This window comes from Conger conger, chromosome 9 (genome assembly GCF_963514075.1).
Source record: "Conger conger chromosome 9, fConCon1.1, whole genome shotgun sequence".
In the NCBI taxonomy this organism is placed as follows: domain Eukaryota; kingdom Metazoa; phylum Chordata; class Actinopteri; order Anguilliformes; family Congridae; genus Conger; species Conger conger.
The window spans coordinates 29,220,858-29,239,100 of NC_083768.1; the positions used below are offsets into that span (position 1 = coordinate 29,220,858).

The 18,243-nt window shown below is 37.8% G+C and overlaps 1 protein-coding gene across 1 annotated transcript in view; it reads right to left on the bottom strand.

Annotated features, from left to right (window-relative positions):
• Positions 1-14,736, bottom strand: part of LOC133137101 (corticotropin-releasing factor receptor 2) — a 56,963-nt gene extending 42,227 nt beyond the window's left edge. The window contains exons 1-2 of the mRNA XM_061255139.1: positions 14,616-14,736; positions 14,377-14,496 (exon numbers count right to left, since the gene is read on the bottom strand). Coding sequence (XP_061111123.1) covers positions 14,377-14,496; positions 14,616-14,736 — 241 coding nt within the window. The remainder of the gene's footprint in view (positions 1-14,376; positions 14,497-14,615) is intronic.
• Positions 14,737-18,243: the final 3,507 nt, after the last annotated feature.

Here is an 18,243-nt window from a genome sequence, read left to right on the forward strand (position 1 = left end):
TCTAGAATATTCTTACTAAATAATTACCAAATGAATACATTTTTGCAAGATATATAAACAATATATAGATAATTCTACACTTAACCTTAAAAGGCAGGGGTTGGCAAGCCACTGTATATACTGTACATACTGCAGAAAATATTATTTTATGTTATTATTTGATATAAATTGTAGGTCTGTGTTTAAAGGCCCATATTTCCCATATCAGGATGTTTTGCCTACCAGCATGCCAAATCTGAGAGCTTTCTGGCCCAATTAACCCTTTCCCTCAGGCCTGTTTTCAATACTCTAAAATAAAGCTGTTTCACTGTGAGGCAACACATAGTAGAGACATGATGATGACTGAATATGAAGGGCACATGTGTACCATTAAGACTAGTATAAAAAGTATAAAAACCTAAGAAACACATGAGAAAGTATGTTTGATACATACATAATCTTCATACAAAGCAAAACAAGAATACATGTTCTAATATTTATTGCACCACATCTAAAATTACAAAATTATTGTATACAGTTGTCTACCAGTAGAACAACAATTGTGTAGATATCTAAAAGCAGTGAAATTCTGCAAGTGTTTTTCTAAGATGAGGCACATGTGTCCTTTTGGTGTGTCAAATGTTGTGAACTATACCTTAAAACAAGTTTTCTTCACTCAAAATGGCTTATTTTGAACAGATAACAGAAGAAAATCAATTCTAACATGTTTAGTGGGTCTGGCTGAGGTATGGCATAACCTTTGCTGAGAGCCATTCTGTCGGATGTCCACTTTGTTTGTCACAACATTATTATACTTTGGCAACACAATATGTTTTTTACATGAATGGAGTAAAACTATTTCATCTTGAATCAAACTGCTGAACACAGGGAAATCTGGAAAGATGGGAGCTTTATAGATGGGTATCCTTTAAATTAAAGCAAATAAATATTAATTGTACAGTAAATCTATCAGAAATATGCCATGTTTAAGTCTATACCCTGCAGAGTTAGTGTTGTGTTAAAGTGGTTGCGTGTTTCATTTGACTTGTTTTCATAAAGAGATTCAATGAAACATGCAATTTGACAAAAGGCTAATGCAATATATTTTACACAATGAGGTACAGTCTCCACATTATCAGTGGCATTGCAACTGGAATGACAATACTTTCACTGAAATTCTGGTGTGAAAATGAGCAATTTAAACATTTCATTTGTAATCAAGTAACTATTCGTATTCATGAGACCCAACATACACAGAAGATTGAGTCAAGACAAAAACATCCAATAAATAACAATAATACATTCAACTACAATGTTAATATACAGACTTGTGGTTTTCAGGTATAGTGTATTTGTACAACGGCGTCAGGGATGGTGCAGTGGTTAGCACTGCCGCCTCACAGCAAGGAGGTCCTGGGTTCGAATCCCTGTTGGCCGGGGCCTCTCTGTGCAGAGTTTGCATGTTCTCCCCGTGTGTGTGCGTGGGTTTCCTCCGGGTACTCCGGTTTCCTCCCACAGTCCAAAGACATGCAGGTTAGGCTGATTGGAGAGTCTAAATTGCCCGTAGGTATGAGTGCATGAGTGAATGGTGTGTGTGTGCCCTGTGATGAACTGGCGACCTGTCCAGGGAGTATTCCTGCCTTTCACCCAATGTATGCCGGGATAGGCTCTAGCCCCCCTGCGACCCTGTTCAGGATAAGCGGGTTAAGATAATGGATGGATGGATGTATTTGTACAATTACAGAATTGGTAGTAATCTGTTAAACTTATAGCAGCTGAGATACTGACCTGCATTCAGTGAATAGGTTCAAGCATGCTTAAGCATGTGGTAGTATATCCATGTACTGTACAAACACAGTTTGGGGAGTTTGTGATATGCCAAACTGTTTTGTTTATGAAGAAAAATATCACTTGGTTTTATGTTCACAAAAATGTAAGTAAGGAATAATTTTATTCATTGAATTCTGTCCACAATGGGGGACTACTTGACCTAGATTCAGTCTAGGACAGATTCAATCAGAACAGTAGTGTGTATTCTCTGGAGAACAAATTTAAGCAGTTATGTTTTCCCAAGTCATTTATGCAAAACAAGTGTAGTGTATTTTGATGTTACAACTGACAGCTTCAGTTTACATTTCAATTCAAACTCTACAATTCAATGCTTTGGATTTATTGTATTTCAGCAGGGTGTGATTTAGACTGGCACCGTTGTTTGAGTTTGAATGCAGGACTATAATGTTTTTGTAAAAATGGTTGTCAATTTGGCATTTCCTCTGAAATGACAAGTGTACCCTTTCACTCCATGGTTTTTAAATATTAGACAAACTTGAAGTGCTTTGCTTTCTGCCCTGTTATTGTGTGACTGGATGCACATTCATGGGAGCTGGACTCAGCGGAAATTGATGGCTCCTCTCATTCTGTGAGTTCTGTCTCACAAAGAGAATGGGGAGTTGTGCGCACAACAGCTTCTGTCTGTTTGGACCTATGACGATGGTCTGTTTCTGTCACCCTGAGCAACAAACTTTGTGTCCCATTTATTTCCTGACGGGGACATTTTCATACAAATGTACAGAAAATGGTGCAGCAAGAGGAGCAACACCTTCTTCCTAACAATCCATTATCAAAACTGCCAGGCATCCACTGTTTGGCTTGCTGTCCCCTCCCCTCCACGTAATGTAATAAAGGGCCCTCATCTCAAGGTCCCTATTCAGGTCTCCTCAGTGGTGTGAGCTCCACACTAAAATCAGGACAGCAGAATCACTGCCTATGTTCTGCCACGCACATATTTAAACTGCACCCTTGCTCACCTGAACTCTGCAGGAGTTTATTAGCTGTCTAACTTCTAACATTCTCTGCTGCAGCTACTATGGTATCTAACTACAAGCTGTAAGATTACTAATGACTATTGCTAATGGTTGCTAACGTATCATTAGGATTGTTCCTTGCCTGAACTTATAAGTATACACTTATACAAGTCAGCTGGATAGTAGGATATAGAGATATACGTAAGAGGGTGAAAAATGTTCATCCAAAATGTATTCAGTGATAGATGTATTTTAAAGGATTAACCTGCTGAATTTGAGAAAAGAGTGTTCCCTGGAGAAGTAGCCAACAAACTGACAAGGAGACTACATTTTGGATGTGGGCATGTAATGTAATATTTTCAGATTCCAAACTTGCTGTTTTCCTTGAACTATCTCAGTGTTACAGTTAATATATTCAAACCATTTTAGAAATGAAACAATAATTTAATCTGGTTTAACCTGGAAAAATGCATCCATGTAAATGTGAATGATTAATACATTTAGTTAATGCATTTAAGCTTCTTTCTGCTGTAGTACATTGAAACTCACATTAACATTTTTCAGGTTATTATAAAGTGCTGAGGTTACTTGATCTTCAGTAGCTTGCGAGGTACATTACTGTTGATGGATGCTAATTCGTTTGCTGGATTAGCCATTCAAAATAAATGAACTTGTTTTACCATAATACATATTACACCATTTCATGAAATGAGAAAAGGATGAGTCATGAAAATGCACCAGAGGATTAAAAAAAAAAGATAATTGCAATCTCCATAAAACTTTATGTGCAGAAAACGGAAGATGTGGGTTTCTACGGGTAGACTACGGCATGCTCATTTTCAGAATGTAAGCCTGCAGTATTAGCACAGTGCTTACTGTGAATCAATTACTATGCAGTGCATCTGACCACCAGCAGAGAGATTTATTAATGCAATTACGTCAGCTCCAGGAGTGAACTGTTCAGCATTTTGTTGAGCATTTTGAGCATTCACTCACAAAGGTATGAAAAGTACATAAAATGGTACAAATGCTTGTTGCTGGGGTGGTAGATACACGGAAGGTACACATAATTGCACCCCTAGCCAGCAATATATAATTAAGTTGTGGTACTTTGTGGTACTTTGTACCTACTTGTAAAGAGAACCTGAAGAGAACTTTCAGGGTACATTGTTATGCTTGAAGAGCAAAGATGTACCTCCACATTTCTGAGAGAGACATTTCTGATGTCCAGTAGCTATCAAGCTGTCCAGTAGATGGGAACAGAACAGCTGAACTGCATGGTAATAAAAACGTTTATAAATTAACATTGGCTATCAGATTGTGTTGGCTATGCATGTATTCCACTCACAGTATACAGTGCCCACTCACTCAGTACCTATAATAACAATTCTGCTGGGTTTGCTCAGAAGACTATGCCAAGCTGTCAGGATGTGGGAAAGGCTGTTAATGGCAACAGCTCACATAATATTTTTAACAATTGGAATTCCAGCAAAGATTTGACTAGTGGAATGGATCCCCTATTTGTAATTGTTCTTATTGAATTTGTATTGATTATGCTGTGCATGTCAGCAAACCACTCTACCATCTTAACTTGGCAGTGCCTGACAAGAAACACTTCCTAATGCATGCTGGAGAGGGTAGTTTAGAGAAGAGCTCCATGTCCTCTATTGCCTGAAATAATGTACATGTATCCATAATGTTCACTAACAATTGAATGCAAGTGCTGCTTTTTAATGAACAAACAAGTTCATCAATTACCTGCCTAAAACAAAACCTATTTAAATGTGTGATCCATATATTTTTACATTATTGGCATTTGGCAGACACTCTTATCCAGAGCGACATACAGTTGATTAGACTAAGCAGGAGACAATCCTCCCCTGTAGCAATGCAGGGTTAAGGGCCTTGCTCAAGGGCTGTGCGGATTTTATGGGGCTACACCAGGATTAGAACCACCGACCCTGCATGTCCCAGTCAATTACCTTAACCACTACGCTACAGGCCGCCCATATTTAACACACGCAAAATAAATACTGTTAAAAAACTATTTGAGCAATAAATCATTACATTTTGAAATTCCAGACCCTCACTGCAGGACACATTCTCTGTGCGCAGTAAGCATAACTATGCAGGGATCTGCAAGAGGAAACTAATGGATATTTTCTAGCTCAATCACAAAGATAACAACTGAGCTTTTAAACTAATTAAAGTGCTGTCAGCATTACTTCATTAACAGTGTCTGTACCACGTATACATGGCATAAAGTACAGGTATAGCATATACACGTGCAGTGGAATGACTGAAACCAAAAGGTACCAAACCTGAATGGTGTTAATAACCAAATAGTAAAATGTCCATTGCAATACCTGGGCCGGAACCCTGATGCAGATCTGGCCCAGAATTCCAAAGCACGAAAGGCCAATACCGCCAGAGATTCAGTATCCAGGGCCAGAAAGTATGAGGATCAAATCAGGCATATATCCAGCAATTAGGGCTGGACGATTGGGGAAAAATGTGTATAAGATAAAAATCCTTCTGTAGTATAACCACCATAACATTAGATATTGTCTATATCACTATATGCAGTGAGAAAAGTGAATGCAAAGCTGTTTGCTTGAAATATAAATAGACTCCTGAAACAAATATCACAACATATTGTCCTATTAATTTTCAAGGCAAAGCAAGCATGACACATTATGATAAATTACTTTTACAGTGACATTTCTACAACAAATGGGATGAGCTAAGTGGTTATCAAGAATATGAGTTTGCCATTAACATTCTGAAATCAGTAGTCGGGAGGCATAATATCTGTTTACATGCTCAAGTAAATTCCTTAATGAAGTCATTATAGTGAGTATATTTGTGCAAATAATACTCTATTGCTTATCTACGGCACTCAACCTGTGACCTCGAGCCTGTGAACGCAGCACAGCAGTGACAAAGTCTCACTTTATGTCACCACTTATACACAGCTTATAACACTGCACGTCAGGGGGAGTGTGGAATAATTCCACACTGTTTGCACTATGTGTTGGTGTTGGTGGAAAGTAGGAGCTTTAAAGCAAGTGTTTTTCAAGAGCATCAGAGCATTCTTTCTTCTTATCCTACCCTAGCGCCACAGAAAACCATCCTCGCTCAAAGTTTTCAGATTTTCAGTTTTTGTCATTCTTGGTGTTCATTTTAAATTTTAGTTTTCAGGATAATGTCTGAAGTCTTGCTGCTATTGTCTCGTCCAGGCACAGGATAGAAATGATGCAATGGCGACTGGGAATAATGAAGAATCTTTTAAATGTTTTTTAAACTGTACCGATGGGAACATTTCTATTATCGGTCTTTGTCACGTGGATCATAGGGGGGAAACTTGTTCTACACAAATCTTAATGTGGCAATTCAGCCAGCCGGCAATTTTGTGGTGAACATTTACATTATATTACATTACATTACATGGCATTTAGCAGACGCTCTTATCCAGAGCGACGTACAATGAAGTGCAAAACAAACACAAGTATGAGTGCTAAGAGGACCTGAGAGGACAGTACAGTTCCGAGTCCTAGTGTAAACACAGATAATCAGAACCCTTGAAGACTACAATCAACTATCATACCACAGTTGGCAGCTAGAATACCTTGAATACAACAATACACAGCCAATAACATCTGATACTGCATTCAACAGCACTGTTTCAGCAATTGTATCACAGTGATTGTCTATCATGGTTCTTTTCAATAATGCAGCAGAGACTATGTTGAAACAGTTTGGTGAAAGCAAGCTGTGTGTAGGTTTCAAGTCCCAGAGCTTTCCGAAGTACAAAACCCACCCACCGTTACCATAGATAGATTCTAAAAATATACAAGAAAAACGTCATTGTTGTGTTGTCAGTCCTGGTATGACACCAGCTTTGTGAATGTGAATTCATATGTGAATGGTTTCTCTACAAGTGCCAAAAGTAGCTGCCACCAGTACAGTCAGTTTCCTCACCAAGGTTCTCCATGAATCAAACGATTGCACGGCTGGAACTGTGGAACTGTGTGCTAATCCATTTGTACTGCTACTGAAAACATCCCTATGCAACACTTAATAGGTAGGTTTCCGATTTTATTAAGAAATATTTACCATTTCATAGTTTATTCCAGAGATGCAACATACCTGATGAAAGAACAGAAGCTGCCTATTTTAAGATTTGAGCAGATTGAACAATTGTCTGTCAGCAACACATGAATAATTATGCTTTTTTGTAGCAAATCTTCACTCACATGTTTTCACTGCTTCTTCAAACAATAAGGATGGATTCTGTTAAACATGTAAACCTCTAAATTGAAAAATAAATGTTAATATATGTTAAAATTAAAATATTAAAATAGTCAAATAAAATTACTTTAAAATAAGGCAATTTCTGTCCCTTGTCATCAGAACACAACACTTACATTGTACGCAGTATGACTTCAGTTCACAGATGAACATGTTATACACATATTAAGCAGTTGATGAACCTGTTAACCTTTGCATCAAAAAAAACTAAACAAACACGTCAGACAGCTTTACAGAATGTCAGAGGTCGAGTAAGTATAGCTTTCAAATCTCCCCTTTTCACAAAAACACAGACTGGGGCAATGACCTTAAGATATTATGGGTCACATTTATTTACTTATTATTAATTCATTTATTTTCTTATTTGTTTGTTGTCAGCGAGATCACTGTAATGAGAAGTGCTTTGAAAATGTATTTGTCCCTTTTCTGATTTGCTCTATTATTGTATTACTGTGTATTTTTCACACAGAATAGGCCTCATTTATCAATATTTCGTAAATCCCTGAATACATTTTATGTGTGATTGAAACTGAACTAAGAAACTCTGCGTGACTTGTCAAGCATGCACAGACACAGTTTTTTTTCATATCTACATGTGTATGTTTATAAATACCAATTAATTGTGAATAAAAAGTGTGTGCAAAGAATTTGATAATTGGCACCGCTGTTATGCTGGTATTTTGTAGAGTTACGATTATTCATTCACTCTCACCTCAATGTTGGTCCAATTTGATAACGATTGTAAGACAAACTGCACAATGTTATTTTAACAAATAACAAATGCTGTTGTTCGGCATTACCTTGCAACACAGTCAGATTTTGTATTTTTTCTTTTTCTTTTTAATCAATTTATATTTTTGAATCCAATGGCGGTGTTATTTGCTAAGGTGGCCCGCCTTAACTATAAACCACTGCGGGAAACACTGACCATGGAATTCAATTTCAGGCAATTTAAAGAGATGGCCAGGGAAAGGTGAAAGCCCACGCATAATCAAGCCTGGAGGCCCAGGGCTGAGGCATAGGTGTGGCCCCGAGAGAGACACGCTCTATCGATTCTGAGCATGAGATTTACAAAGCCACATTGAAATTCACAATCACAATCAATTCACAAACATTAGCCTCCTTCAAAGCCAAAACTTACCTATTGGATTCTGCCTTATAGGCTACTATACCACATATCACAGAAGTACTACATCAGTCAGCATACAATTATTATTCATTCACATTACTGTATAGACAATTTAGATATATTAAGATTAACATCATGTAGAAGACCACCTGATATCTTTTTCCTTGTTTTCACCCTTGCAAATTATAATTTCCGTAAAGTCCAGCAGCCTGTTGCACCAGTATAACGTAAGTTCAAATGTAGGATAGTTTGAACGTTAATTCAGAGTTACCATGCCTCTTAATTTAAATAGGTTGTACCCATAGACTGTAGAATAAATAGGTTGCACCAAATGATTTAGTTCCAATGAGTGAAGATACAATTTACAAGTTATACTTACTTACTTACTGCCTACTAAGTGTAAAGTCATTCCTAAAACCGTTGACATAGAGCATTGATTCAAAAGATTAGGTAGCATATTTGCGGTAGCAATGTTGCTAGTCTCATTGTCGCTCTCACAAACGTGGACTCCAAACAGAACATGGAGAAGCAGCCGCTTACACCAAAATGTAACACCCATTCAATGGTAGTTTTTCTCCTGAAGAATGTGGTTTATGATTATGGTTGCTTATTGGCCAATATTATTGTTGTTATTATTATTATTGGCTAACCAACCAATTTGTCTTATTTAAAGCAGAAGAGTGAGTTCAAATTCCTCCACAGCAATGTGACAGACTGATATCAAATTATATTAAGCGTTTGGTTGCAATTACTGCTGCTAAAATAGTGAAACTAGTTATTCATTTAAAGGGGGCAATTGTTTTTTCACACACGTGTGTTTGATAACTTTTTTCATTAAATCAATGAAACAATACTTGTGTGTGTTCTGTGTCAAAAAGAATCAATGATAGAGGAAATCAGAAAGGGGGCAAATATTTATATTTATTATTTACTGTACTGTACATGTACTGTATATTATTTATATGCAGGGAAGCAGAGATGCATCAAATCAGTTTGCAGTGTCAATACATTTAACTGAATGGTGTATTCAATGCCATTTACAGACCTAATAATTTATCATAAAGTCAATCCCACTGAAACTGGTCAGATGACGAACACATAATTTGGCTGTGCAGTCATGGGGCACATTGTGACTCAGCAATGGGCTTCCCTCTGTCATACAGTGTTATTGGCCACCATCTTCTGTGTCATATACGTAACTCAGATAAATATAACCAGCATGCAAATTTCTGTGCAAAAATGTGAAAAGAATTACACCTGCAATTAGGCAGCATCATCCATCTTAATGATGTGAATGCTTTTGATTACAAAAAAATGCATCACATGACACGAGTCAGCTCTGATATATAAGGTATGACCAAATTAGAGAGCAAATTCATGTAGTTCTACAGCTGATGCATAGGCTTTTATTCAGACAGTCAACCGTTGAAAGGTGGAATCGTTGAAATGTTATTTCTGTAAAGTACTTTGTAACTTGTTTGGAAAAGTGCTTTATGAATAAAGATCTATCTATCTATCTATATTGTAACTGCAAGTTATTATTCACATGCACCTGTTTGTGGCAACTACAAAAGCTAAATCTATGCTTACATCATGGGCAACACCTCTGCAAGAGGTACGGATTCCATATTCATATTATACAAGCTCAGAAATTTAGTTTGGGTAACCAGAAGTAGTTTTTTTCTCCAAGGTGGAGAGGTTTATTATGTGTGCATTACTCATCATACCCCCCACACACACTTACGCAAGGATCACTGCAGCCAAGAGCATCAAGTGCACATGCTATTCGAGTATACTCCAGAGGCTGCAGTCTACACGGTACTAAAAGAGAGAGAACACCTGTTGGAAGAGAGCCGAATCTCTCACCGGTGAGAATGGTCAGTCTGCACGTATCCAGCATGTGGGTGAGAGGAACTCATTCATGGACATTCTGAAGAACTCTGGATAACTCAATCCCATACTACCCCCGGTGAGAGCAAGTCAGTTCCTCTGCTGCCATTGATTACCGTTTCAAAATGTTCTTAAAGCTACAGCCAAAACCTCAAAGACCACAATTTTATTAACTATACTACTGGGGAACACCATTTTCTTCATGTATTTCTTTAAAGGAGAATGGACAACCTGTGATCCTTAATATTTTTTGGGGCTTTTTTTCCAGAACCACACATCTCTCCCAGGGAACCACATTTCCCTATTTTTCTACGTAATGCTCTATTGCGACATCAAGTCCATCAGATCACTGCAACTCTCTCCATCAGTTCAGGAGGGTGCATACAAATACAGCCCTTTTCTAAAACCTGCACCACTTCTTTTCACACTGCAGCCCATCAGGTCTACCTGAGCATTAATAACATGTCACCCCTAGCCCTAAGTGATAATGACACAGCCACACGCTGATACAGATGGAGAGCAGCATAAACAGAACTAAGATGGAGGGACACAATAGCAATATCAAGAACATTTTAGTTTTGAAACTGATTTCCAGCATGTTCAGAGTAAAAGGTATATGCATTGGTACATTTACAACATGTTACAGATTGATAACAAACTATAGGTGTTTGCTTGCGATTATTGCTGCCAAAGTTCTGTGTGAAAATATGCAATAATACAGGAAATCAGGAAGGTGGCAAACTGAATGCTGTTTTGCCTTTAATCAGTGAAACATGAAATCGAAGAGTTTTGTCTCGACTGGTAATATTCTTATATAATCATAATTGATAAATTGCCATTTTTACTGGTCTTCCAGATTTAGTGCTTTACGAATAAAATGTTTCTGCATTCACAACAGTGACAGCATTCACAGTTTGCACAGAATAATTAACTAGACCCCAAGCATCTATGTGGTTTGGGCTTGCAATGCTGATTAAAATGGTTGATCAATTATGTTTTACATTTTACATTTACATTTTAGTCATTTGGCAGACGCTTTTAATCCAAAGCGACTTACAAGTGCATAGGTTCTACCATAAGTCAGAGCATCACATCCAGAAACTAGCAAAATACACAGGAAATGCTGTTCTAAACATAGTTGTCATCAGAAGTGCATTTTTTTTTTTTTTTTTTTTTTTTTTTTGGGGGGGGGGGGATTAGACATGTCCCTTGTGTTTGAGAAATGTACCAAGAGATTCATTTTTGCAGTGCTCAGCACAACAGAAATAATCAGACTGGCCATTTTCGATTTTTACATCAATGTTGATGGGATCTGGCATTACCTTGTTGCAAAGGTTCTAATGTCTAATAATCTTGGCCTATAAATGTCAATAATAGAGAATAACAGCCAACTATTTGCCTCACTGAAATCCCTCATTTGAGAATGGAATTTCTTAATGACATGTTACAGAGTTAGAATTAAATGTGAATCAAAACAGAAGATTATAACGGTACATCCTGCGCAATGCACAGTCCTTAAAGAGGTCATTTGATGAGCTATAAATGAATCAAACTGCAACACACCCACTGATGCATTCAAAATAATCCAGCATGTTTTCGACCTGCCCCACATACTCAGAGCTGTTCGCCCCTGGCCACTGGTCACGAAAATATCAACATTAAGCAGCCATGTCCAATGCACCCATGCAACACCACTGACCATGCCCAAGCACCATGTGACATAGATACCTCAAAACAGAGCCCATTCTATCACTGTGGACAATGGTTTTGTACTGCTGTTGCTTGAAGATGGATTTGTGGCTCTGGGCCCTGGCCACATTATCTTAATATGTTAAATCATGTACACTTAAGTTGTGGTATGGTTCCACTGTTATTTTGACAATGATCCTTCATCATTCTTACAAACTGCAAGCTATATTCTGCATGAATGTCACTGCATGTAAACTATAGTGATTGAATGACACATTACATTAATTTATTCACTTACAGGAAATTTCAGATGAATCTCTAATTAAATGCTAAATCTTACACACAGTATCATCACTGACATGGAATTTGAATACTTTTTTACTATAAATATAATATAACACACACAACCCAGTACCATACTCTTGTATGACATAGACCCATTTAGCATTCTTGTAAGCTGTCCACTTGACATAGAAATGTCTGGACAGACTCGTATTAATCTCCCTCAAGAGCTAAAATCTGTAGCATTGATAGCATCTGTTGAAATAAAATTCTTTCCCTCACACGGTATCCAGTCTGTTATGGTGTATGTATGCTTTGAAAAGCAGATGGCTTATGTGATTTAACAAAACTAAGGAGTGGGTTTTTGCATATGTGTGCACACTATATGCATGCAGTAAAAAAAGAACATTCTTAGGTTGAGAGAAACCCAAGTTGCACCCTCATACACAAATTAAAAAAACTATGCATTTCCACAACCTTAATGTGGCCACTGAAAAGAAGCAGTGTTTCTGTGGATACAGAGAGGGAAAAAACAGAAGGGTACCAATGGAACCCCTTTAAAAATAAAACATACAGTAGCAAAGGCAAAAATAGGAATCATCTGAACACTTCTGCCTACAATGAAAAACATGATTGGGAATATTTGTCCCGTGGCTGGTATCAATGAGCTGTTTTGTTTTATATTAGAACAAAACCTCAGAGAAATCCTACCTAGACAGACCAAAGCCAGACTACAAATCTGCTATGAAATGAAAGCAAGGTAAATAACAATGGCTTTGCAATATAGAGCTTTTCCATTCAATAAATAATCCTAGTAATGCTGAATTCTACATGGGACCAGTGCTACACACCAATCTTCAAAATACCTTCTCGATTATACATACACTCACTTTATTAGGTAGACCTGTACACCAGCTTGTACACCAACTAAATGCATAAAAGCATGCAGATATGTCAAGAGGTTCAGGTGTTTTTCAGACCAAATGTTAGAATGGGGAAGAAATGTGATCTTTGACTGTGGAATGGTTTTTGGTGTCAGACAGGGTGGTTTGAGTATCTCAGAAACTGCTGATCTCCAGGGATTTTCACGCACAACATTCTCTTGAGTTTGCAGAGAATGGTGCAAAAAAATAAATAATCCAGTGAGATGCAGTTCAGCAGCTGACAGTAATGCAAATAACTACACATTACAACAGTGGTATTCAGAAGAGCATCTCTGAACACACAATGCATCAAAACTCTAAGTGGATAGGCTGCAGCTGCAGAAGACCAAAAAGTAAAGAATAATGAGAATAATAAAAATAAAAATAAATAAGTCTAATAAATACTTAATGAAGTGCGCACTGGGTTTATGTTCACCCTTAAAAACCAATACATGATGTTTTGCTTCTTCCCTGAACATTAAAAAAATGTTCAAGAGGAAATAAATTCATGAATAAATAAATATTTCCAAACACATTATATCGCCCTGCTAAAGCATGAAATGACACTAATTCCATCCTCAATCTGTACAGATGACGTATGCTGGAGAGTGGAGAGGAGCTTTTCTCAAATAGTACTTGATTCAGGCACCAAATGATCCTTAACATTCCATCCCACATACAAAAAAAAATGTTTCCACCTTAAGAGTATAACGATGTATATTAGCCTACGTAAAATGAGGGGTAATCCTTTCATTTTATTCATCATTGTCACTGGATATTTGTGAGTTATAGCATTGCAGCATTTCGAGTATCTTACAAAATAACTCCGTGTCTTCCAAAAACTTGCTGAACTGAAAGCGTGCTACTGCCACTTTCACTGCTTGTAAAAAGCAATTTGTGAATATTAATCTGCTCAGTCTTTTTATAATATGCGTTTTTCGAAGATTTGACTTCGTAAACTTTCGAATATTAATATGCCATTTTTTTTCACTCTGTCTCACTACGTTATAGGCTAATTGTTCTTCTGTACGAATCAATATCCGCAAGTTTCGCGACCTGCCCTGTTTTTACCAGTCACCGTTAAATGCAACAGTCACTTCACGAGCAAAAACGTTATAGCCTACATTAAGTCATTGTAGGCTACAGTAGCTGTATGCTTTCCTTTGCAGATACATTTATAGCAAGTATGCAAGAGGTACTGGACAGCTCCCATGTTTGTTTCGTTCACTCTACGATTAAAATTCCACAAGCAGACGCGTCGTTCCAATATTATGACCCTTATCCTTAATATGTCTAATATAAGTTGGTACGGCAAAGCAAATTAACACAGTTTAGACAGTGCATAAATAAATTACTCAAGTAAACTTACTCGAGGTGTTGTATTTGACTCCATTTATGTACTCTGGACACGGTCTTTCCACGATTCGACCAGTGCTACTCCTTGGCCAGCAAGTTCCAATCTCGTCTGTGGTGGCATTGCAATACAGACCTTAAAAAGAACATAAAACGGTGGTCTTAATCTTGTTTTTCATGTCTGAAAGTAGAGCACTTAATACTGAAGACAGTAAAACATGCATTTGTGAAGATACAGGTCAAAAGCTTTGCTACCATCAAAATCCATTAACGAAAACGATGTGTTATCAAAAAAAGTCTCCTGAAACGCGTCCACGAGACTGCAGTTCGGGTCGCCGAACTCGCCGATGAAAATCTGAAAGATTGTAGCGTCCATGATTTAAACAAGTTTTAAACTGTTTATTGTGCACTGCGGTTGATAATTAAGAAATCTCCACTGTCGCGTAGACTACTCAGTGACCAGTATAAATTCTCTCTCTCTCTCACTCTCTCTCTCTCGCTCTCTCGCTCGACCGCTGTGCTACCCCACTCTAAGTATAAAAGCAGCATCCGATGTCATCGTCTCTCACTCAGTAGTCTTAGTCTACGGTAACTTGTATGTCATTTTGTTCTTCACTCAGTGCTTATCATTACACCTGTAATGTACTTCCCATAGTTGTAATATCGTCATTTTCATATCATTTGAATGCTGATGACCATTAACGTACCACTTTATAATATTCTGGTTAACCTAATTAGTGATAGTTAACCTACTTAATTAAACGGTATCCTGTGGATTAGCGCAGGGTTGAGCGAAAAGCCCCACTCCCACTGAGTAAAAGTAGCGAAAAATCGAAATGCACCTTTCAGTGATTTTAGTTTCATTTTTCACACTTCTACAAGACGTATTGGAGTGTTTAAATGGCAAAATTGGAGTCGGTCTCTGACAGTCTGCACTTTCATTTAATCTGCCATTTTGCTTTTAGCAAAGAAGCCGTGTTTTTATATTGTAAGCCTTCTGCGGAACACCTCATATACATTTATAATCACATGAATGGACCTAACTTATATATCAGGTCCTTGCTATTGTAAAGGAACAATCACTATCAGCTGTGCTCTGTCAGCTACTGTATGTCCCACTTTTGCCAGATCTTTCAGTGATTGTTCTGCATACAGTAGTATCCTGTGCAGGACCATTTCAATTTTTGTACATGCATTGTAATACTGTAATACTAGTGTGCAACATTCATTCATATTTTGTTTGATTTATAATAATAACTATTTGATTGCACTTACTACTCGTTTAGCCTCAGATATACATCCTTAAATTATTTTTTTGTTGCTTTGACTCTGTACTCATTGGAATTGAAAATAAACTATGCATATGAGGTTCAAATGCAGACTGTCAGCTTTAATTTGAGGGTACATCCGATGAGATGATTCACATAGGAATTACAGCCATTTTTATACATTACCCACCCCCAAAAAAAAGAAAGAAAATTGGCCAAATCTAAAATCATATTTTCTAATTGGTTGCAAATCCTTAGCATTGTGCAGTTCTTTGAGTGAAAATTAAGGAAATTAGCACTTTCCGACTGGAAAAACCGTTCTCATCAACCTCCGAGTTGTAATTCAATTCAGATTGAGAAATATGGTAGGAAATATTGACACTTTCTGGCTCCAATACCTCCACCTGTCATAAAAAATTTTGAAATCACGTGAATGCAACAAGAGAAATGGCTTCCATGGCCAGCTTCGCAATCGTTCCAGTTAACGTTCAAGTTTTTTATTGATTTATTTGACTGATTAATTGTAGGGCTATTGGCTACAATTGGTTCTTTCACAATTTTGTGTTCAAGAGCCACCTGTGGGGAATGACATCCGGTCATGACCTCCACACAAGCATCCAAACTTTTCCTGCTCATGCTAACGTAGATCAGGACAGCCAGCCATCCACGCTAGCTCAATATCAATTTAGCCAGCCACCCACACTGCTATATTTCATCACCCTATGTTAGCTATCCTTTACATGGCTCTTTCTAAGCCCGGTTCCCTCAACTTATCCGAGGAGCTACGCTGGTGTATCTGCCTTGCCGTGTATGGAGCATTCATCACGGCCAGGTACCGACACCTCTCTGAGTCACATGCCTGGTTTATAATATGCCCAGGTGGCCATTGACACTCCTGAGAGCTGCAGCCATTGCCTGGTGCTACCCATGGCTACTACCCATGTGTTCTGACACATCTCTCATCCCTTGGCCAGTGTAAACCTCACCAAGAGCAACCTCTCTCCATCCCAGAATGCAAATCAGTAGACCGCCTTCTATCAGTATGTCTCTCGTTTGAGTCTGTCAATTCAATCTATTCATTCAATGTTTTTGTGAAATCCTTTATATCAATTTCAAGTACAATGTTTTGTTCAAAATATCATTCTTTGTAAGCATGTCTGTGAGTTGTGAATGATGGCAATACATTAAACGGTTATAATCAACCTCAAATCAATCCAACCATACATGGCTATGAATATTGTTGGCTATATTCTGCATTCACCAGAAGGTATAGTTTGGCCCTGTGAATATTATCAACAAAGTACGCTCTATGGTGAACACTACCAAGTTGGAGCAATGGGAAATTCTCCCGTCATTCCACTTTCTCCCATGTGACGTGAATACAGCAGTCCCGTCATTCAGTCTGCTTGTTGAGAAGTATCAGTGGGGAGGCAGGTGCAAGAGTACACTTCACCAAGGACTTCTCCAAATGATGATGAAAGTACGAATCATAACATTGTATACTGATTGTACAGCTTGAGTTCAAAAGCCATCCTGTATGAACCTGAGAAAGAATATGGTGAAATGGAGAATTATCCAGAAGTTAAGGAAAAAATGCATAGACATATTGCAATCATATTTTTTCCCTCCTCTTCTTTTGAAAGTTCCCCTCAAACGTGTCAGCGGTGGGGAACTATCGTCTTTTACTATTCACGTTTTTACTATTACTATTACTGTGTTATATTCACAGCATTTGAAATGTGTATAGTCTGCTGGAGAAAGCAGAGTATTTCAGGAGAAGGGGTTTTGGAATTACCAAGGGACAAGGACAGGTCAGCACCCAGCTAATTAGCTTAATTGAATGCATATTTCTTTAAATTTATTTGTTTAGGACATGAGTAATTTGCAGGTCTATGAGCATATTACACGCACATAAATAACTTAATCTCATGCAATTATTTTTGGTCCCCTACAATGGGGGACTATGTATAAAAAAGGAATGTGATTCCTATACACATCAACACACAAAATTAAGGGGGACAGACAGTCTGTACTTTAACCTCACATTGTTCCATTTCAAATCCAATGTGCTGGACTGAACAGAAATTGTATAAAGTGCTAAAATATACACAGTCTGTACTGTATATAATAATAGTAAACTACATGAGCTTGTTATCTTTCTCCCAGTATGGCAACAGTGTAGTAGGTGGCTTTACCTCTTCAGAGTACTTCAATTGGCTAGGGTCTACAGCTGTGGCAGTACTGTAATCTCCTGTCTGGACTGGGTTTGATTTCATCCCCTCCCAGCAAAGAAAATCTATGAGGACAGGTTCAGTATGGATGAATGGTTACCCCACGCCTAACAATTTATTACCTTCACAACCCATGGCCATCCTGCAGTGACCAGATAATCTAATTATTCAAATAGCCAAAATAGCTATTGTACAGGGAGCATTGTTTCCTCCAAATCTACTACCCACCCTCTTTTCTTCTACCTTCTTCAGGGAGTTTGATTTATTTAAAACAACAGCTTGTGTGCCTTCAGCAATTTAGCAAACAAACACCACTGCTGGGCCTCTCAACCTTATCCCCACATCACTGTTAAAATCATTCTAAGCTGCTGTCACACATTTTTT